This window comes from Triticum urartu, chromosome 2A, assembly GCF_056163025.1.
Source record: "Triticum urartu cultivar PI428250 chromosome 2A, HENAU_Tu73, whole genome shotgun sequence".
Classification (NCBI taxonomy): Eukaryota; Viridiplantae; Streptophyta; class Magnoliopsida; order Poales; family Poaceae; genus Triticum; species Triticum urartu.
This window is the reverse complement of record NC_141874.1, coordinates 609,803,167-609,826,491: the sequence shown is the minus strand read 5'-3', so window position 1 is coordinate 609,826,491 and position 23,325 is coordinate 609,803,167. Positions and strand designations below refer to the sequence as shown.

General features: G+C 46.4%; 1 protein-coding gene across 1 annotated transcript; it reads right to left on the bottom strand.

Annotated features, from left to right (window-relative positions):
- Positions 1–17,556: 17,556 nt before the first annotated feature.
- LOC125537372 (uncharacterized) lies at positions 17,557–19,378 on the bottom strand. Its single transcript, XM_048700676.2, has one exon. The coding sequence runs from the start codon at positions 19,291–19,293 to the stop codon at positions 17,713–17,715; it is 1,581 nt and encodes a 526-aa protein (XP_048556633.1). The 5' UTR covers positions 19,294–19,378; the 3' UTR covers positions 17,557–17,712.
- Positions 19,379–23,325: the final 3,947 nt, after the last annotated feature.

The window sequence follows — 23,325 nt, the reverse complement described above, 5'->3', positions numbered from 1 at the left end:
GTGTATCAACTCGATAAGGCACTCTATGGCCTTAAACAAGCCCCACGTGCGTGGTATGACCACCTTACCGAGTTGTTACAAGACCGTGGTTTTGAAGTTGGGCTAATCGACCCCACTCTTTTTACTAAGAAGGTCAAAGGGGAGTTGTTTGTGTGCCAATTATATGTTGATGATATTATCTTTGGTTCTCCTAACAAAGCTTTCAATGAGGAATTTGCCGCTCTCATGACCTCAAAGTTCGAGATGTCCTCCATGGGAGAGTTGAAGTTCTTTCTAGGGTTCGAAGTGAAGCAAAGAAGAGAAGGAACCTTCATCAATCAATCCAAATACACTCAAGACATGCTCAAGAGATTCAAGCTAAGTGACGTCAAGCCGGCTTCCACTCCAATGCCCACCAAGTGCCAACTTGACTTAGATCCCAATGGTAAAGTGGTGGATCAAAAGGTATATCGCTCCATGATTGGATCCTTGCTTTACCTTTGTGCATCTAGACCGGACATCATGTTGAGTGTGGGAATTTGTGCACGGTTTCAAGCCGCACCGAAGGAAAGTCCCTATGTGGCGGTCAAACGGATCTTTTGATATTTGGCTCATACCCCAAACTTTGGCTTATGGTACCCAAGAGGATCAAACTTCAAGATTTTAGGGTACTCGGACTCTGATTGGGCGGGAGACAAAGTGGATAGGTAGTCCACTTCTGGAGGGTGCCAATTCCTTGGTTGCTCTTTGGTGAGTTGGTCTTCCAAAAAGCAAAGTTGTGTGTCTCTCTCGTCCACTGAGGCGGAGTATGTTGCCGCTGGTAATTGTTGTGCACAACTCCTATGGATGAGGCAAACTTTAAAGGATTATGGTGTCACTTGTGACAAAGTGCCTCTTTGGTGTGACAATGAAAGTGCCATCAAGATCTCTCTCAACCCGGTGCAACACTTCAAGACAAAGCATATTGAGATTCGGTATCACTTCATCCGGGATCACATTAGGCGAGGAGAGATCGAGCTCAACTATGTCAACACTCATGACAACCTTGCAGATATTTTCATGAAGCCCTTGGATGAAGCAAGATTTCGCGAGTTAAGGCATGAGCTAAATATCATCGATTCGAGCAATGTGGCTTGAACCCTTGCACACCCCACCACGCTCAATTTGCTGTCTAGTTTAGGTGTAGGCATGGACATAGGGGGGGGTGTTGTTCTCTCAATGAACTCTCCCTCCCCCATTATGCATAAATTGATCAAGTCTTTCACTTTAGCCATTGTTGATGGTACTTGTGTTTCAAAGACGAGTTTTGGTCATGGGACCAAGGTTAAAATCTTCGCGGCGCCATACCTCTTGATTCATACATAGGTGGCCTCGGCCACCGCCCTCTTTTGAAGAGGTGTGTCTTGGTCGTTTGCTGGTGTGCTCTCTTTTCTTGCCGTTCTTGTCTTTCCTTCGAGCAAAAGCCATGTTGTTTGGTTGCCGCAGCGTGCTGGGCGGTACTACCGCTGGTGGTGCGCGGTACTACCGCTCATAAGCGGTACTACCGCCCCCCAGCATGGTACTACCGCCGAGGGACGGTACTACCGCTGAGGGATGGGATCAGGGGGTTATATCGGGGCAGGGGGAGGTTTCTTCTCCCCCATACCCATTCGCTTCGCCCCCTCTTTCCTCTTCCTCTCTCCAGCCTCAACTTGCCGCGGGAGGGCTCCGGCGGATCTCCGTCTCCGGGGCGTCCCTCTCCTTTTCCTTTGGTGGAGTCGATCCCCACCCCGTTCTCTTGCCATGGATGCCGGTATTGCCCCTGTTCCTTGTCTCCTTTTGTCTCATTTTCAGATCTTGTTTCTTAGGGGCAATGGTGGTAGCATCTCTAGATTTTTGGCTAAATCTAGGCTTGAGTTGGTTGGAGAAGGCAACTAGACTATCTCGATTAGAGTTTGGTAGGAATATTTTTGAATTTGGCAGGCCGGTAGTGCCGGATCTGACCACGATAGTAGGAAACCGCTGTTTCTCCGCCTCGTGCTGTAGGAAACTGCTGTTTCTCCACCTCGAGCAGTACTACCGCTCTCGTTGGAGCGGTACTACCGCTTGACCTCGAGCGGTACTACCGCCCTCCTTGGTGCGGTACTACCGCTTGGGCGGTACTACCGCGGACATGTCACGGTACTACCGCTGCATGCCAAATTCCATCATATTCCTGCCTTACCTCGATTCCTTTTTGTGTTTGTTGGCTTATGCTCGTTCTTTCTGGTTGTTTTGCGTGTTCTTGTGTTTGGCTCCAGGTGATGACCATTCTGAGCATCAAGCTCGCCGTATCAACCCTGGGCGTGCAACATCAAAACGCTACCGCACCTCTGAGCCAGCCGGTGGCTCCTCGAGCACCCAACCGCCTCCAGCAAATGCATCCGCAAGTGTTCCTCCACCTCCTCAGCAAACGAAGAGATCCGCCAACAAGCCAAAAGGGAAGACTGTGACTGAGATGACCAACAAGGAGTTTTGGGAGAAGCGTCGCCGCAACCCCTATGCGGTGGACCAAGAACCCACTTTGGTCAACCGCCCGTTCTGGAACCGTTTTCAGTTTGCCATCTACTTTGATGTGATTAAGGCCAAGAAGAATCTCTTTGTTGATGTTCGCTCCATTGACACTGATGCTATGGAGAAGGACCCGGAGTACTTTGGCGAAGCCCTTCAGATGTGCACTCATGCAATTCAACAAGGATTTCGATGCGGATTTGGTGGATCAATTCTATGCCACCGTCCATCTTGGGATGGATGTCGACAGGACTCTGACATGGATGACCAATGGCAAGCTGCTTTCCGTCAAGTGGAAGGCTTTCATGGAGTTACTTGATGTGGTGGATCACGAGCTTGAGACTCCTGTCGGTTTCCGCCCTCACCGCAATGCTACGTCCACCCACAAGCAAGCCCTTTGGCCCTACTGCACTGTGAAAGTTCACCCAGTAACTGAGAAGAAGACCTATGAGTTGTCTCCGTATCTGGACATTCTTCATCGCATCTTCCGTGAGACTCTCTTCCCTCGGATCGGGAATCTGGATATGGTCCACTCTTACCTCGTGGACATGCTCCTTTTCTGTCAGCATGAGAAGGAAGCAAGCACTAGAGAGAGCCTGGATATTTCTCATATCATGTGGTCTGAACTTCTCTCTGCCGTGTCTGAGCGCAAGTGCCCGATATATGGTCCATTCATCATGAGGCTCATTGAGAGGGCCTGGGCACAGACCTATCCCAGAGTGTTGCTAGATACTAGAGACTTGGTTTCTCATGAGATCAAGCATCTGAGGAAGAAGGACAATTGGGTCACCCCAGCGCCTCAAACAGGGGGTCCGTCTACTGCTGCTGCTACTGCTGCCATGGAGACCGAGGGTGGGGCAGCCACTGATGATCACGAGGAGGATATTGGCCCCTCTAGTGCTGAACCCTCATGGGAGAAGAAGCTTAAAAACAAGTTGAAGAAGCTTTTCTGCATGGAGTCTCATGGTCAGTACATGACTCATGTGGCGGAGAAGCATGCTAGGATGCGCCACAAGGAGCTCATGCGTCAGTTGGGAGCGACAGTTGCCAGTGGTTCTGAGGGTCAGATCACTGAAGAGGAGGAGTGGATTCATCAGCACTGCCCTTGGACCGACTCCGACGCCGAGCAGTTTTCGACCAACGACGGAGATGCAGACGATCACGCTGAGATTTGATGTTTCGAGATCCTCAGCTTGCCATCACCTGGAGTTGTAGCATCGCTCTTCTCCCTTTTTGGTGTCTCGCAGCCAAAGGGGGAGAGAGTGTAGGGATTTGTGTCGTGCTTTGTGTTTGTCGTCTTGTGTTCTCTTGTGTGTTCTCTCGGTGTCTTTGTTTGGTTTGGTTTGGTGCCCGTGAGACCTAAGTTCTAGACATATGGTGTGAGACATATGCTCCCTATCGCTACCTTATTACTTATATCTATTCAGTACTGTAGTTTATTATGAGTTGCATGCTTGTCCTGTTATATTCTCTTCTCTCATATATCTTGTGCTTAGAATTGTTGGACTATAAAATATAGGGGGAGTGTTGATCCGGATGTGTGTGTCTTGCTTTCCGAATGCTCCTCTAACCAGGTGCAAACATTCTCGGGGAGCCCGTCTATATTTTGTAGTTCTTAGTTTTCTTTCATTTATTTCTTTTCCTTGCGCAAATCCCTAGTTGTCATCAATCCACCAAAAGGGGGGAGATTGTTACGGCATATCTCTCTCAAGGTAGTTTTGGTGATTGATGACAACATGTTTGCGGACTAATCATGTGCTTAGAATAGTTCACAGATTCACCCCTGGCACGAGACGTTTCCTTCCCTTCGGAGTGTCCTTCAAGACGGTGTAGCTCTTTCGTTTCTCTCTCGGTGGACTAATTGCGTAGAGGGCACCATACTATCAAGAGGGGGTCCACTGGGGTTTTGCATGGGTGGAATCAACACGTACACATCAGCTTCTCACCCTCCGAGCTTGTCCATTCCTTTGAAGAGGTCTCTCCACTTTTCCTTGTCCTGTCTAGGTCCCAGCGGTAGTACCGCGCAACCCAGCCGTAGTACCGCTGAGGAGACACAAGTGGCAGTACCGCTCCACAGCGGTAGTACCGCCCTTGTCTCCACAGCAGTAGTACCGCTGGGGTGCCTGGCACCACCGCCTCGTCCTCAGCCTCATTGGAGAGATTCTCTCTCTCTCTTCAGTGTCCCAGCGGTAGTACGGCCGAAGGGTCACAAGTGGCAGTACCGCTCCACAGCGGTAGTACCGCCCGTGACCCCGCTACCGTAGTACTGCTGGGCTGTCTGGCTCCTACCGCCTCGACTCGAGGGGTCTTTTTCTCGTGTCGAGTTTTGCGGCACTAGTTGCGGTTGTAGAGGCGGTAGTACCGTTTTTGGAGCGGTAGTACCGCCCCTACCACCGTGGTAGTACCGCGTTGGGTCCTATTCCCTACTAGTCTCCTCTGCGCGGCAGTGCCGCTGGCTGGTGCAGCAGTACCGCTGACCTAGTGGTAGTACCGCCCCCTCTTAGAGGTAGTACCACCCTGTGCGGGGCTGGTTGGTGGGGGGCAACGGTTGGATTGTTGCCCCCACTATAAAGGGGAGTCCCCTTCTTCTCTTTGACCTACCTCTTCCTCCCCCAAGCTCCATTTATTGCTCAAGCTCCATTAAATGCTCCAAGCTCCATTTTCGCCCGATCTATCTCTCTAGCCAATCAAACTTGTTGATTTGCTCGGGAGTGGTTGAGAAGGCCACGATCTACACTTCTGCCAAGGGATTTTCGATTCCCCCACTCATCCCTAGTGGATCTTGTTACTCTTGGGTGTTTGAGCACCCTAGACGGTTGAGGTCACCACGGAGCCATAGTCCATTGTGGTGAAGCTTCGTGGTTTTGTTGGGAAAGATTGCCCCAACCTTATTTGTAAAGGTTCGGTCGCCGCCTTCAAGGGCACCAATAGTGGAATCACGGCATCTCGCATTGTGTGAGGGCGTGAGGAGAATACGGTGGCCCTAGTGGCTTCTTGGGGAGCATCGTGCCTCCACACCGCTCCAACGGAGACGTACTTCCCTTCAAAGGGAAGGAACTTCGGTAACACATCCTCGTCTTCACCGGATCCACTCTTGGTTATCTCTTACCTTTACTTGTGCAAGCTCTTTAGTGTTACTTCTCTTGCTTGCTTGTTTGCTTGTTGGTATTGCATCATATAGGTTGCTCACCAAGTTGCACATCTAGACAACCTACTTTGATGCAAAGTTTAATTTGATAAAGAAAAGTTAAAAATTGGTAGTTGCCTATTCACCCCCCTCTAGTTGAAAGAACATGCGGTGCCCCCATGTTTGGTTTTGGTAATTGATGACAATCTCTATGGACTAATGGTTTCCTGAGTTATATTTGAAGGTTTTGTCCATAGGCTTTTCTTGGAGTGCATGTGTTGATTTCAAGGAGAGTTTGTGTCGACCAAGGTGTTATTCAAGGAATTATCCAAAGATTGGTCATGTGAGAGTTGAGCTTATTGCAAGCATGTCTTGAGGAAGAAGATTGTGTGATCATTCATGTTTACCTTCAAGACATCATCCAAATGAAGAGAGTTGGAAAGATTCAATGTTGATCAAGACTAAGTCAAGAGTGAATCAAGTTGATCAACTCACAAAGCGTAGAAGAAGTACCAAGAGGGATCAAGTGATCCCATGGTATGGTAAGCATTGTCCATTAGGCTTTGTGTACTAACCCATGGTCTACGTGAGAGTTCTTTGTGGGGTTAGGTATGTTTCCATGGTCTTGCGTCAAGAGGAAGATCTCATACAACCCATGGAGGATGACATCAAGTGGTGATCTTCATCAAGTTTGCAGTGTGCAAGTTCAAGTGGAGCAACTCGAAGAGTGGCTCACCCATAATGGAGTATGGGGGAGCAATCAAGCTTGAAGCTTGCCGTCCATTGTGGTGTCAATGGAATTTTGAAGATGTGCCAAAGAGTGGCTCACCCATAGTGGAGTATGGGGGAGCAATCAACTAGTCTTCATCGAGCCAACACAATCAAGAAAGGTGGTCCAACTTGAGGAAGTCAAGATCATCATCATCTAGCTCAAGTGGACTATGTGCAAGGCAAAGGTTTGCCCTTGATAGGTTTTCTATTTTACCGGTCTCATAGTGGTAGTTGGGAGACCGGGTTGTAGGATCGATTGTCGTACTATCAAGGGGGGCTCTCTAGGGAGTAGCTTGATCGTATCATTAGTCGAGAGCTCAAACCATTGCATCCTTGCATCATCTTTCTTGGTTCTTGTTTGGTTCCATTTGTGAGTCTTAGAGCTTATGGTCATCTTGATGACAAGCTTGAGTTCATCGAAAACGGAGTTCGCATGCATCTTCTATGATGTTTTCAGTGTTGGAGGTTTTACCGGTCTTATCCGAGGAAGGGTTCCCACCATTTTAATACGGTCCTTTTCTCATTTGCTTCTTATTGATATTTCTCTCAAGATTGTGTTAGCCCTTGTCATTAGCATTCCAACAAACTTGGTTTCATTGAATTCGAAGCTCGTATGCGAAAGTTGTGGCTATTTTGATATTGCCTGTTTTACACAGAGAGGTTGTACCGCCCCATGGAGAGGTTGTACCGCTTGACCGGTACAACCGGTGTTTGGAGCGGTTGTACCGCTCCAGAATTGGTCCGGAGGTTGTACCGGTCATGTACCGCTCTACCACCGGACTGGTCTCTGTTGTGGTGCGGTTGTTGGGCGGTTGTGGGCCGGTTGTACCGCTTATTGCCTGTTACTGGTTGTACCGGTGCTCATAGAGGTTGTACCGCTCCTATGTTATTCTGTACATAACGGGCAGATTCGTGGGGACCTATTTAAGGGGGTCTTCTTCCCCAATGGTTCCCCATCTCTTGAGCTCGCTTTTGCCCCCATTGTTGACCTTCTTTGAGCTTGCTAACTCTCAATCCCTCCATGGATTCTTTCTAGTTTTTGAGGGAAAAGAGAGAGGAGATCTAGATCTACATTTCCACCAATCACTTTCTCCTCTATGTGAGGGGAACCCCTTGGATCTAGATCTTGGAGTTCTTGGTGTTCTCCTTCTTGTTCTTCCTCTCATTTTCCTCCCTAGCATTAGTTGCTCCGGTGGGATTTGAGAGAGAAGGACTTGGGCACTCCGTGTGCCCTTGCCATTGCATTTGGTGCATCGATTTGAGTTCTCCACGGTGATACGTGGAAGTGAAGTTTGAGAAGCTGATTACTCTTGAGTGTTTGGGCACCCTAGAGCTTGTTCCTCTTGGGTGCCTTGGCGCCCTAGACGGTTGGTGTTGTTCGGAGCTCAATCATTGTGGTGTAAAGCTCCGGGCAAGCGTCGGGGTCTCCAATTAGGTTGTGGAGATCGCCCCGAGCAATTTGACGGGTACCGGTGACCGCCCCCAAGGGTTGCCAAAGTGTACGGGTTCGGTGACCGCCCCCAAGGGTTGCCATTTGTACGGGTTCGGTGACCGCCCTCAAGGGTCCCTTAGTGGAATCACGGCATCTTGCATTGTGCGATGGCGTGAGGAGATTACGGTGGCCCTAGTGGCTTCTTGGGGAGCATTGTGCCTCCACACCGCTCCAAACGGAGATTAGCATCCACAAGGGTGTGAACTTCGGGATACATCATCGTCTTCGCGTGCCTCGGTTATCTCTTACCCGAGCTCTTTACTTATGCACTTTACTTTGTGATAGCCATATTGTTTCTTGTCATATATCTTGCTATCACCTATTAGTTTATCTTGCTTAGCATAAGTTGTTGGTGCACATAGGTGAGCCTAGTTGTTGTAGGTTTTGTGCTTGACAAATTAACCGCTAGGTTTATTCCGCATTTGTTCAAGCCTAAACCGTAATTATTTTAAAACGCCTATTCACCCCCCTCTAGGCGACATCCACGATCTTTCAATTGGTGTCAGAGCCTCGTCTCTCTTTGTTAGGCTTAACCGCCTAGAGAGTAAAGATGTCGACTAGGGGATTAGGATTCTCTCACACTCTTAGTTTCGATGGCACAAATTTTGATGTTTGGGTAATTCGCATGCTTAATCTCTTTAGGGTCATGGACCCAAATTTAGAGCGAATTGTAGATATGGGTTTTTCTCCTCCAAAGGATCCTCAAAGATTATCTTTAGAGGATGAGAAAAACTCTTATCTTAATGCTCAAGCTTCTAATGTGCTTTTCGATGCTTTGAGCAATGTAGTTATATTTCAACTCATGCCGTTCCGGGATGCTCATGAGTTGTGGACAAAGCTTCAAGATAAATATGGCGTGTCCAAGTTTTGTGGGGATTATTGTTCTCCCTCCACATCCGGCCGTATAGTCTTCTCAACTTCTTCTACTTCACCTACATGTGTCTTGCCACAAGGTAATGATATGGTGAGTAGTGTTGGTCATTGCAATGATGATAGTATGTTTATTGTGGATGATCCTTCATCACTATCTTATTGCAATGCTCCTTCTTTGGGCTTTAACACTTCGAACACTCCAAATGTTTCACATGCTTGTGTTGATAGTCCTTGCATATCATGTAGAAATTGCTTGACTAAATCCCATGATGATATGTTTACTATGTCTTGTTGCCATGATAAAAATGCATATATGTCCTTGAATTGTTGTGCTAACAATGTAGAGGAAACCCAACACCCCATGGAACAAGATGTGGTCTTGAATGGTGCTTCAACGGATCCTTCATCATCATCTATTGCATTTTGCCTTATGGCCAAGGCTTCAAAGGTATCTCCCACTTTGAATCCCAATATATCTTGTGATGATGGCAAGAGTGATGATGATGTTGATTATGATGAAGAGAATGATAATGTTGCCTCCTTAAAAACTAAGGGGGAAATGATTTTTAAAGCTCTTCACAAAAATAAACTTGCTCGTTCCAACTTCATGGAAATCATGTCTCTTGCCATTGAAGGCAAGAAATACATTGAGGAGTTGGAATCTCATCTAGAGGAGCATGAGGTCACCTTTGAGAAAATGGAAGCTCACGAGCGTGATTACGCAAATGAGATCGCGGAGCTATCTCAAGCTCTTGAACATGAACAAACCACATCCGAATCTCTTGAGGAGACCTTTGCTCTAGAATTATCTAGAATAAAGGAATCTCATGATAGAGCACTCGAGGTGGCCAATGATTTCAAAACTAAAAATGCTAAGCTTGAAGTTGCGCATGCTAAACTCCTTGAGGACTTTGAGCACCTCGAAAATGGCTCAAGGGTCATTAAGGGTGAGCTCATCAAACTCACCGAGTCTCATGCTCAACTTAAAGCTTCTTATTCAAAAGATCTTGCCAAGGTGTCTTCTCCTCTTGTTGCTTATGATGATGCTTGTGCTACTAACTCTATCTCTTGTGAAGCATCCATATTGAAGGAGAATGTTGAGCTTCGGGCTCAACTTGAGTTGCTATCTAGCAATTATGGGAAATTGGAAGAAAACCATGAAAAGCTCTCAAGCTCTCATGATGATCTTCTAGTATCCCATAATGAGCTAAAGATATCTCATGAGGCCATGATTTCTAAGGTAACATCTAGTGAGCCTCATGTGGATACTAGCACTAATTCTAGTCAAAATGCTATATTGCCATGTGCTAGTCCTTGTAATTCATCTACTCACAATGTTGGTACATCTTGTGATGAATTGCTTTCCTTACCTTGTTGCTCTAACGATGAAGCTTATACTTCCTCTAGTACTTGTGTTGAGACTAACCATGTAGAGGAAATCAAAGAGCTCAAGGCCCAAGTCACTTCTTTGAAGAAAGACTTGGAAAAGAGTCATGAAGGGAAATCCACACTCAACAATATCTTGAGTGTGCAAAAATCCCCCAATGCCAAAGGTGGACTTGGATTCAACTCCAACAAGAAGAATAAGTCCAAGGTGAACAAAAGGAAGGGCCAAGAACAAGTCAAGAATTCGGCCAAGATTGCTTGCTTCAAGTGCAAAGTAGGAAGGCATCATGTTAGATCTTGCCCATTGAAGAAGAAGCCCATTAGTGACAAGCAACAAGGGAAGCGGCCACAAGTACACTCTCATTCTCAACCTCAAGTTGAAGGAAAGCCTCTTTCCAAGAAGACTCAAGCTTATGCTTCTCAAGTTGAGAAATCAAGTGAGAAGAAAGTGAAGAGTAGACGTTGCTACCTATGTCGCGAGAAAGGTCACCTCGCCTCTTCATGCACTAGTGATAACTTATCCAACCCAATTATTATTGATGATGTCTATTCTCTTGGGAAGGATAAGGTTGGCAATGTGGTTGCCAAGTTTGTTGGTACTCAAAGTGGTTTGAAGCAAAGAACCATTTGGGTAGCCAAGCCTATTGTGACTAACCTCTTAGGACCCAACTTGGTTGGGGACCAACAAGCTCAAACTTGATCAATAGGTGATGTAGGAGGTCATTGGAGACTTGGCTACATTATGAAGAATTAAGGGTACTTCATCATTCTTATTGTCTCAAGCCAAGTCAATTGAATCATCAAGATTATATCTTATATCCAATGTGCCTCCTTGCGGTAACTTGTACCTCAATTTCTTACATTGAAAGTTACTTGCCCCCTTGCATGTTTTGGTTTTGTTCCTTGCATGTGTTTGTATATGTTGTGCTTCCAACTTGATTATCTTGAGCAATCAAGTATGTGTGTGTTGGTTTGCACATCATGTACGTGTGTGTCATGCGTTGAGCCTTTTGCATCTTATTTATTTCTTAGTAGGCTATTGTGAGAGATTAATGGAATATCCCATTATGGGGGAGTGATGTGCTTTGTGCACCTCACAATCCTATAAATGTGTGTACATGAGTAATACCATCTAGTATTGATATTTCAAGATTATCTAGTCACTATGTGGTATGTCTTCTCATGAGAAATTCAAATTCTAAATAGTCCATTAATGATCTCTTGTTGGATCCTTTAATTGCCTCTTGTCTATCTTTAATTGGTATCACATTATGGGGGAGCAATATGCTATGTATATTACTAGCCTAGAAAATGTGTACATTTGAGATATTGTCACCTAGAGTTGATATTGTTAATTATCTTGTTCCTAGGTGGCATGTTAGCTCTACAAGTTGCAATTTGCTTTTTGTTTGGTGTGAAGATGATGTCGGATATCCTTGTTATCTACCACCGAGAATTACTCCCAAATACTTCTTGTCTTGACAATTGGTACTCACTTGTGTGGTAGAAATTTTTGATCATCTTTACATTAGCCTTTGCTTTTATTTGCCCTTTCTCTTGCCAAGGTTTGTATCAACTCCCTTTGTCTTCCATACCACTTGTGGATCTTGTGTATTTCTTGATCTTGTCTAGTGTTTTCTAGATATAGTGAAAGTGGTGATCCCACCTTGTGCATTTTGTATTCAAATGCAAATTCTCTATAATGCACTAGTCTTGGGGGAGCTATCCTATTTTCTATAAAACACTCATCTTGCGATCTTTATCAAGTGTGTGTCGGTGGAAGGCAAGCCGTTTTCGTTTTGGTACTTTATGCCATCATGAAACTTTGTAGAGATCTTGGTTTGTTTGGAACCATCCTCTCTTTTGGGAGTTTGATGTCTCTTATTTGAGTATATCAATGGATATCTCATTCCTTGTTGTATCCACTATGGATATCCTCCAAGTGATGATTTATTCATTTGGTATCTTTTCTTCGCTTGGTATTTCTTTGTCTTTTGGTCTTGGTTCTTGAAAGTCTTGAGCATGCATATTTACTTCTTGTAGTTTCTTTGGCATGCTTTCCCTCTTTGACCCAATATATAGGGGAAACTCCACCAAGTCTCAAATTGGATGAGATGTGCATGAAATTCAGTTTCATATCTATATGCACATATTTATGTGGAGTTTGTCCTATGTGTTGTTGGTTCTCTAACTCTTTGGTCCCAATGAGTTTGGGTACCATTTTGTTTGTGTTGTTGTTCTAGGAACAATTGGAGATACATTGGATGCTCGGCTCACTCACAAAGAAGGTGTTGTCATCATGTGCTTATTGGAGTCGAGCTAGGATGATCAATGAACTACTATCTACCTTCAATTGGTATCTACTACATCCTTCCAATGTTAACTCGGTAAAAAGTATCTTCATATTCTTCATGCACACATTTCTTGCATCAACCTTGTGTAGGTTGTATCATGGCATGTTATCCATTCTTTCTTGTGACACTTGTTTCCTTTCTCAAAGCATCCCAACAATGATGTCTTGGTGCTAGTTGTGATGTCTTTGATGTTCGTGTCGTTGGAATTCATTTATATACAATAAGACCATATCTAGCCATGTTCTATGCTCTCAAGCAAATATCTTATTGGTATATGTATGACTTCCTTTTGGATATCTTGTTCCTTTGTGTTGTAACTATTTCGGGTGTACATCCTTCTTAGTAGATATATCGTCTACCTAGAATCTTATACACTTGAGAGAAGTTGCATATCTAGATGATATCCTTTCTTTCACGTCCACCTTGTCTTTCTTATGTTATTTCTTTGGTGGCTTCGTGAAAGCTTTTGCCTTGAGTGCGTGTCTTCTATCGTTGCATCTTGATGCACTCTTGTGTGTGGTGAAGATTATTTTCCTCATGCTTATCTTTACGAGGCTTTTGCCATCTTAATTGGTATCCCTCTTCTTGATGAGTCTTTCATCTTCTATCTTCACCATGGGTTGTCACAAGCATAGGTTCTTAATATGCTTATTAGTAAGATTGTGAACCCATTTGCTAGTTGTGTGTGCGAATGATAGGCCTTGCACCGTGTGCCTCATTCTTTCAAGACTTTATTGATGCCTAATGCTCATCCGTACATTTGTCTTCTCAAGTGCAGTGCCTTGACTCTCACACATCATTTTGGTTGAGCCCATTCTTAAGTTGCCTCTTTCACTTGTTGCTCAACCATGTGTTAGTTGCAAGTACTAGGCTTAGTTTCCTATATGCTCACTTGCACTTGTTGTAAGTTTCTATTGATTTTGGGGGAGCTATGATCCTATTTTGTGCACTTTGTATCCAAATACAAATATTCTTATGTGTGCACAAATCATGGGGAGCTTCTCTAGTTTCTTTAGAACACTCCTTTGCTCATTTCATAATATCCTTTATTCATGTGGCTCGTAGGATCTTTGGTCTAGTTAGTTCAATTGATATCCGTTGATTGCTTGCTTCAATTGGTACCTTTTGATTGCTTGATTGCTTGTGTCTCTCTTTGTTATGTCCTTGTGGCATATCATTCCTTTAGCAATCTTGGTGCCTCAATATAGTTGGTCTCCCTCCAAGTATTACCTTTGGATATGTGTATGGCATTCCACTCTCTTGTTGAGAAATACACAACTTTTGGAGGAACACCTTATATTGGTCTTCTTAGCTTTTCACCCATTTTGGCAATCGATGCCAATGGGGGAGAAGTTTCAGAGAGTTTTGTGGAGGTTTCAGAGAGTTTTGTGGAGAAGTCTTTAGAGTTTTCTCCTTGCTTTGGTTTTGTTCCTAAGCATTTGCATCTCATACGCATGCTTTATTGGTTGTTGCATTGCATGGTGATGCATAATTCCTTGTATTAAACTCTCTTGAAAGTGATTGTCATCAATTACCAAAATGGGGGAGATTGAAAGAACATGCGGTGCCCCCATGTTTGGTTTGATAATTGATGACAATCTCTATGGACTAATGGTTTCCTTGAGTTATATTTGAAGGTTTTGTCCATAGGCTTTTCTTGAAGTGCATATGTTGATTTCAAGGAGAGTTTGTGTCGACCAAGGTGTTATTCAAGAAATTATCCAAAGATTGGTCATGTGAGAGTTGAGCTTATTGCAAGCATGTCTTGAAGAAGAAGATTGTGTGATCATTCATGTTTACCTTCAAGACATCATCCAAATGAAGAGAGTTGGAAAGATTCAATGTTGATCAAGACTAAGTCAAGAGTGAATCAAGTTGATCAACTCACAAAGCGTAGAAGAAGTACCGAGAGGGATCAAGTGATCCCATGGTATGGTAAGCATTGTCCATTAGGCTTTGTGTACTAACCCATGGTCTACGTGAGAGTTCTTTGTGGGGTTAGGTATGTTTCCATGGTCTTGCGTCAAGAGGAAGATCTCATACAACCCATGGAGGATGACATCAAGTGATGATCGTCATCAAGTTTGCAGTGTGCAAGTTCAAGTGGAGCAACTCGAAGAGTGGCTCACCCATAATGGAGTATGGGGGAGCAATCAAGCTTGAAGCTTGCCGTCCATTGTGGTGTCAATGGAATTTTGAAGATGTGCCAAAGAGTGGCTCACCCATAGTGGAGTATGGGGGAGCAATCAACTAGTCTTCATCGAGCCAACACAATCAAGAAAGATGGTCCAACTTGAGGAAGTCAAGATCGTCATCATCTAGCTCAAGTGGACTATGTGCAAGTCAAAGGTTTTCCCTTGATAGGTTTTCTATTTTACCGGTTTCATAGTGGTAGTTGGGAGACCGGGTTGTAGGATCGATTGCCGTACTATCAAGGGGGGCTCTCTAGGGAGTAGCTTGATCATATCATTAGTCGAGAGCTCAAACCATTGCATCCTTGCATCATCTTTCTTGGTTCTTGTTTGGTTCCATTTGTGAGTCTTAGAGCTTATGGTCATCTTGATGACAAGCTTGAGTTCATCGAAAACGGAGTTCGCATGCATCTTCTATGATGTTTTCGGTGTTGGAGGCTTTACCGGTCTTATCCGAGGAAGGGTTCTCACCATTTTATTATGGTCCTTTTCTCATTTGCTTCTTATTGATATTTCTCTCAAGATTGTGTTAGCCCTTGTCATTAGCTTTCCAACAAACTTGGTTTCATTGAATTCGGAACTCGTATGCGAAAGTTGTGGCTGTTTTGATATTGCCTGTTTTACACGGAGAGGTTGTACCGCCCCATGGAGAGGTTGTACCGGTACAACTGGTGTTTGGAGCGGTTGTACCACTCCAGAATTGGTCCGGAGGTTGTACCGATCATGTACCACTCTACCACCGGACTGGTCTCTGTTGTGGTGCGGTTGTTGGGCGGTTGTGGGCCGGTTGTACCGCTTATTGCCTGTTACTGGTTGTACCGGTGCTCATAGAGGTTGTACCGCTCCTATGTTATTCTGTACATAACGGGCAGATTCGTGGGGACCTATTTAAGGGGGTCTTCTTCCCCAATGGTTTCCCATCTCTTGAGCTCGTTTTTGCCCCCATTGTTGACCTTCTTTGAGCTTACTAACTCTCAATCCCTCCATGGATTCTTGCTAGTTTTTGAGGGAAAAGAGAGAGGAGATCTAGATCTACATTTCCAACAATCACTTTCTCCTCTATGTGAGGGGAACCCCTTGGATCTAGATCTTGGAGTTCTTGGTGTTCTCCTTCTTGTTCTTCCTCTCATTTTCCTCCCTAGCATTAGTTGCTCCGGTGGGATTTGAGATAGAAGGACTTGGGCACTTCGTGTGCTCTTGCCATTGCATTTGGTGCATCGGTTTGAGTTCTCCACGGTGATACGTGGAAGTGAAGTTTGAGAAGCTTATTACTCTTGGGTGTTTGGGCACCCTAGAACTTGTTCCTCTTGGGTGCCTTGGCGCCCTAGACGGTTGGTGTTGTTCGGAGCTCAATCATTGTGGTGTAAAGCTCCGGGCAAGCGTCGGGGTCTCCAATTAGGTTGTGGAGATCGCCCCGAACAATTTGACGGGTACCGGTGACCGCTCCCAAGGGTTGCCAAAGTGTACGGGTTCGGTGACCGCCCCCAAGGGTTGCCATTTGTACGGGTTCGGTGACCGCCCTCAAGGGTCCCTTAGTGGAATCACGGTATCTTGCATTGTGCGAGGGCGTGGGGAGATTACGGTGGCCCTAGTGGCTTCTTGGGGAGCATTGTGCCTCCACACCGCTCCAAACGGAGATTAGCGTCCACAAGGGTGTGAACTTCGGGATACATCGTCGTCTTCGCGTGCCTCGGTTATCTCTTACCCGAGCTATTTACTTATGCACTTTACTTTGTGATAGCCATATTGTTTCTTATTATATATCTTGCTATCACCTAGTAGTTTATCTTGCTTAGCATAAGTTGTTGGTGCACATAGGTGAGCCTAGTTGTTGTAGGTTTTGTGCTTGACAAATTAACCGCTAGGTTTATTCCGTATTTGTTCAAGCCTAAACCGTAATTATTTTAAAACGCCTATTCACCCCCCTCTAAGCGACATCCACAATCTTTCACTAGTCAACCATATGGATCCTTTCAACGGTATTTCTTTTGCAAAGTCAGTTGGGGTCCCCGGCACAAACTAATTTTTGAAAATAGTGCTCATTTCGTGCTTGCAATAGTGTGTCTTCTTCAATCCTACACATGATTTTTGTTACGGAACCACGCAGTATGAAGTGAACAATGTATAAAAAATAAAAGACACATAATACACCGGCTTATGAAGAAAACTAAAGAAAAAATCAGTCATATATGACTAAAAGCCATGCTATCATGCTATGACAGAAAGCTTGATTTGATATGCTACCTTCGTCTCGGTGAATAAGTTGTTCACGTAGTTCTAGGTCGATGATTTAACTATCTAAATATGTATTATATGTGACAAAAAATATATATTTAGAAACTATATTCGTGTAGAAATTCAGTGATATACTTTTCATGACATAGTATAATACATATTTTATTCCTCAAATCGATGATCTAGAACTACGTGAATGACTTATTCAACTAGACGAGGTAGTAATGAACAGTTAACCTGTTTCCCGAGACACTGTTTTCAGAAGCGTCTGTTGAGTTCTTTTTAACTAAAAATAAACTTTCCATCAAAATTAGGTGAAGTGTGGTCCAGGTTAAAAAAAGTTCTATACATAAGAAAATTATACTTTCTTCCGCAGAACTATTCACGGCTGTTGTTCTTACTCCTTTGGCTGGTGCCAAATCAGGTGACTTTGAAGTTGAAGCTTGCCCGCAGAACGATGTAATCATGCTGGTAGTAATATGATTGCCTTAGAGCGCAGATGTCTCTGTCCCTAGGAACGTGATGCTTAGGTGCGAGGTGAAACACAAGCAGGAGATCGAGAAAAGAAATCATACGGATTGCAACCAACAGATGAAGAATCTCACTGCACTGAGAAGATTTTGATGTTTTCTTATATTGAAAATCATCTGTAATAGAAATTGCTACAAATTCTATAATACAAAATTCTCATATTTTAGTCAAAAGAATAAACTGAACCCAGAACTCTTCGCAGATGCTTAGTGAATAATCACTGAATCACACCCTAGCCACGTCCTACGGCAAAAACCCGAACCTCCGGTTGGCGCCACCGTTAACATTGGTCGGCATCGTCGGGTCGGCGCCTACGAAAGTCCAGTCGTCCACGCTGCTGCTGCCGCTGCTGCTGTAGTCTGATTCTGCACGACGCTGCTCCTCTGAATCCGATACATTGGAGTGCTTCTCGGTGGACGAGTCTTCTTCCTCTTCATGTTCGCAAGCAGCAATTTCACTCGAATTCTCTGTACCAATGTCGTCAGAACCTTCGGAATCTCCGGCAACATCCCCAGCCAGATCAGCAACCTCCTGAGTATCCTCGTCAGAACCTTCGGTATCTCCCTCCTGATTACCTTCGGCATCTCCAGCGTCGCTGCCGGCGAGGTCAGCACCCTCCTCATTGCTGTCGTCGTCCTCCGAGGCACCCTCATCCGACAAGTAAATCGCCCTGTCCAGCAAGAACACCGCCTTGGCACCGAGAGACACGAACAACAGCGCACCGAGGTAAAAGTCGAGCACGACGTAGGTGGCAACGACCTTGGCGACGTCTATTGCCACCACCGTCATGGCGGCAGCGTGCCACTTGTTCACGTTCACGTGCGCTCCGTCGGCGACCTCGCCTTCGTCCGTCGTCAGGTAAGCCTTCCTGGCCGACGCAAGGGCGGCGACGTTGTAGATGGCCAAGGACGCGAGCACAAACGGCCGGTTCCCCAGCATGAGGCCGAGGAAGTAGGCGTCGATGCAGTGCATCATGATGATGACGAACCAGAGGCACTCCCACGCATATCGCATGTCCTTCTCCGTGATCGCTCCACCCGCGGCATTGCCAGCTCGCCGTCTTGCATTGGCCGTGTTGCTGCCGCCGGCCCTGGTATCAATGACGTACGAATCCCACAGGTAGACCCTCTCGGCCTCCATGAGCGCAAAGCCGCAGAGCGCGGCGAAGCATGGGAAGCACATCGCGAACGACGTGATGCCGTTGCAGATGCCGTTGATGGTGAACACTAGCGTGCAGTACGCGACGATCGCCGAGATCCATGCGACGAGCACCGTGGTGCCACGTTTGGAGCGGGAGGTCGCCGCCTCCGCCTCCGCCTCCGTCTCCTCTCTCGGCGGCGGTCTGAACCCCTTCACGCCCCTCCACCTCAGAACCGACGGCGCTCGGCTTTTCGCCTCGTTGAGCGCAGCGGTGATCAGGACGGTCGCCAGAAGATTGGTTACGCCGGCGGCCAAACGGAGCCAGAGGAACGCCGCGACTGCCCCGTCCGTGAGGCCGCTCATCTGCTCCCTCGCCTTCCTCTGCAGGCCATCGATCGCCTCCGCGGCAAACGCGTGGGCGCGGCGCGCTTGCTCCTCGGCGCAGGCATAGATGGGCGCGATCAAGGGGTCATCTCTGAGGAAGGCGCGGGCGTTGCGCAGGTCTTCCTGCACGACGGCGTCCACCTGGCCGAAGAAGCCGTCGACGAGCTCCGGCGACAGGACGCGCACGAGGTAGACGAGGGAGAGCGCGAAGGAGGCGTGGAACGCGAGGCCCGTGGACAAGCACGCCGACACGCCGACGCAGAGACCCGACGAGACGAGGAGCGACACCGGGACCGTCATGATGTGCGATCGATCACGGCAAGTCGGCGCGATGTCGATCGATCGCCGTTGCGTACGGGTGTTACGGTGAAAAAAGGAAGGGGCTTTGCGTGTATATATTGGATGGAGGGTTCTGTGAGTTGGTATCCAACTCTCCGATGTATCGGGATTCGGGAAACGACATGATATAATCTTACTGGACGAACCGCTGAATTCTTCTTCCACAAGGAAACGTAATTGGCTAACCGTGTGACTCCTCTTCGATTGCGATTTGCCTCGATCTAAATCCGTACGTCAAACATAAGTTACGTTCAGAGTGGATGCAGAACCCCCAATTTTTTTTTGCCAAAACACAAAACGGAAAAGATAATGAGCGAACGTTCTTTGGGAACGGTTTTTGCAGCGAACGCCCGGTGGCGCGTTTGATCCATGCTTATGTCAGCACGTGATAGCATGGCAATCTTCATCAGGCACTATTCGCTCCATCCACCCCTTAGCGAACAATGTAAATTTTGAGCAATTGCCATTTTTTTATATAGAGCATGACAATTTTTGTGTGTAGTATGACATGATAATTCATGGACTGGCATGGCAACTTTCTCTGCAATAGGATGGTCATTCTTTTTGTTGCAGCATGGCAATCCTCTTCTACAACATGACAATTCCAGAGCATGTAAGCAATTTACTATCATATATATCCCGCAAAAAAATCTATCATATATCATAATAATTCTCTCTGATGCAACATTTGCCAAGTCCTAATATCTATCACTAGAGGAATAACATGCATGTCTGTCACAGCCCTAGAATTTGCTTGTCATTAGTTGCATTAAGGCATTCATATCATCATGTTTAAATTTTTCAGAAAGTTGAAATGGGGATGACAAACCCTAGCACCAAAATTAAATCAAATAGGGTCAGCCATAAGCCTTTTCAATAAACCCAAAATGCCTTTAAAAATGTTCATCATTTTTAGAAAAGGTGAAAACCTCTGACAAAAATGATGCATATGTTTCAAGGCCATTCTTGGATTTTTGAATTAAATCATATCATATTTGAATCTGGGCATTTAAACACTATAAATAATTTAAATGCTCAAATAATGCTGAATTTAAATGTGGACCACTGGAATAATCCATAGAGTGTCCACAAATTATTGCAGCATTTTTACAAAATGCTTTAGTATTTTTACTAAAGCCAAAACAGCAGCATAAAAATAGAAAACAGAAACAAATAAAAGAGGGAAGGCCACTGGGCCACTTACCTGGACCTACCTGGCCCAACTCCAGCTGGCGGCCCAGCCCATCAGGCAAAGCGGCTGTCTTCAACCTCTGCCAGTAGGCAGAGGCGTGTCGACGCGCGCGCGATCGCCATGGCCAGCTCCCTGCCTGCTTCCTCCTTCCCCGGACCCATTCGAGCGCCACGGAGACTCCCAGCACCACGCTGCACCTCTCCCCTCTCTCCCCTGGACCCCATCCCCTCCTCTGCTCTCCGTGTGGCACCACCGAACACACCTGCCGCCGCCGACGAGCACCACCACGGCCACCGGCCCTGCCTCGCCCATCCATTGTGTCTGGAAGAACCGTCGCAACTCCGTCTTCCTCATCGTCGACGTACTCAAGCCCGGACTCCACATGGAGCCGCCTTCGCCCTCATCTTCCTCCTCGGGCAACCGAGATCACCGCCGTGATTTCGTCGCCTCCGAGCCGCCCCCAAGCACGATGAGCTCCTCAGCGACCTCCCAGTGAGCTCCGACGCATTCCCCCTCTCTTTCCCGCGTCTTCCCCGACCTCTAGCCGTGGTTCCGTCAAGGCCGACACTCACCGCCGCCTGAGCTCAACGTCGGCGTGGCTCCGGTGACCAATTGGTCCCGGGCGTACGTACGTTACGCTCAGGGAATCGCGTGCTCCATCTTCAGCATGCTAGCTCGCTCGCTTGGGCACCGCAGCCGCGTCCCCGCACCTGCCCGAACTCCGGCCGCCGCCCGGGCCGTCACCACCGCTGCTACACGATGCCCCGGCACCGCCTATGGCCACCAATCGAAGCGCCTCATCGCGCCGCAGCCGTAGAGGCCAGCCCCGCTTGCTCCCGTCGCCGGAAACGGCCGGGAGGGCAACTCCGGTGCCCTCTGCTAGCGCCGGCGATTAACCCCGGCGACTGCTGACGTGGCATCGAAATTATGGCCTAATCATGTTTAGTTTAATCACCTCAGCCACTGAAAATAGGGACCCACCGACTAAATAACCTCGGGTTAAGGTTAGATTAGACTTAATCTAAACACAGTGGCCCCACGCGTCGGCGTTGACCACGCTGACGTGGCCGTTGACTGGCCCCACCTGTCTGTGAGACAAACCGGCACTGGGTCACTGACGTGTGGACCCACAGGTCAGGGTTGACCTGGTCAGCCGCCGTTGACCTGCTGGCGTCACGGTGACGTAGTGCTGACGCAGTAACTCTTTTTCTGGATTTATTCTTATTCAGAAAATTCCTGAAAATAGTGCTAACTTAAAAAATTCATAGTAAATCAACCGTAACTACAAATGATATAAATTATATATGAAAAATTATCAGAAAAATTCAAGGAATCTGTTTATGGAATTTGCATGCATGTTTGAACAACCTAAGGTTGCTGTATATGGAAATTTGCATAATTAACATTTAAATAAGCACATATGGAGTTTGGATTTGAACCCTTGGTTCAAACCAACTTCATTTAATATGGTTGCTAGTTGCATTAGCTCAATCAACAGCATATTGCCATGTCATCATCATGCATCCTAATTTTTGCATTGCATTGATTGTGTTCTTCTTTGTTTGCCGGTAATTGTCCCCTCTCAGTAGACGTTGCTTCGATGATGTGATCAATGGCACCGATGGAGAACTATACTATCTTCAGAAGTGCCAGACAAGCAAAACCCCCTTGTTCATTCCGATACAAACCCACTTTCTCGCTCCTGCTCTCTTTTACTGCATTAGGACAACAACGATTCAACTGTTACATGCTGCGGTAGTTGAACCCCTTTCCTTTGCATGACCTGGCATTGCCACAGTAAATAGATGAAACCCACTAGCATGAGTAGGAGTTGTTTGAGCCCTGATGTGCCTACTCATTCATGTTTGCTTGTCATGCCTGCTATTGCTTAGAGTTGTGTCAGGTCTGATTCATCGGGGATGAATTGGAAAGTTGTGAACATGTCCTACTGTGTGTGAGCTAAGTGTGTGAACACGATTTGGTAAAGGTAGCGGTGAGAGGCCATGTAGGAGTACATGGTGGCTTGTTTCATTGAGGTCGTCCTTAAGAACTGAGATCTGTATGTGTGATTTAAGATTCAGTTACTACCATACATTGGGCCCGAAACCAATGGACCCTCTCGGCTTCTTAATCACCCTAGTACTCTGTCCAGAAGTTGCAATTAGTTTCTGGTGTTTGTAGGTTATGTGTTGGCGGTTGTGCGTAGCGCTGACCCTAGGGGTGGGCTATGTTGTAGTAGATACACCGTGTCACGGTGTACCGAGTCACCCGTTTGGTGTCTCGGGAACCCTGTTCACATCGTTCGGGGCCGTATGTGGAAACCTCAGCCGGACTCCCTGCGGATGGAACCTGGATAGGCGATAAACCTGGACTAGAGACTTGAGTGTTTAGGTAGGACGTGGCCGACACCCTCGTTGGGCTTCCGCTTGAAGGTTGCCGAGTACATGTCGTGTAAACGGCGGTAAGTGGTGAGAGCATGTATGAAGGAGTACACCCCTACAGGGTTAACATCATCTATTCGAATAGCCGCGTCCGCGGTAAAGGACTACTTGGTTGCCTATACAGTTCATAGACAAGTTAATGGATACTACTAAAAGACTCAATATAAGTGTGAGTATCGAGGATGGCCCTCTCGTAGGATGATGAGGGAGGATCCCCGGTGGAGTATTGTGTTGGTGATTAGCGGACTCGTGTGCGAAAACTATTTTACTAGTGGAGTCTCGTAGGATAGCTTAGCCAAGAGTCAAAGCTGGCTTGCTGCAATAACTCCAACCACCCATTCTCCAAGAATCTGTGTTGGA

Coding starts and splice junctions, on each gene's coding strand:
- LOC125537372 (XM_048700676.2), bottom strand. CDS start 19,293: ATGACGGTCCCGGTGTCGCTCCTCGTCTCGTCGGGTCTCTGCGTCGGC.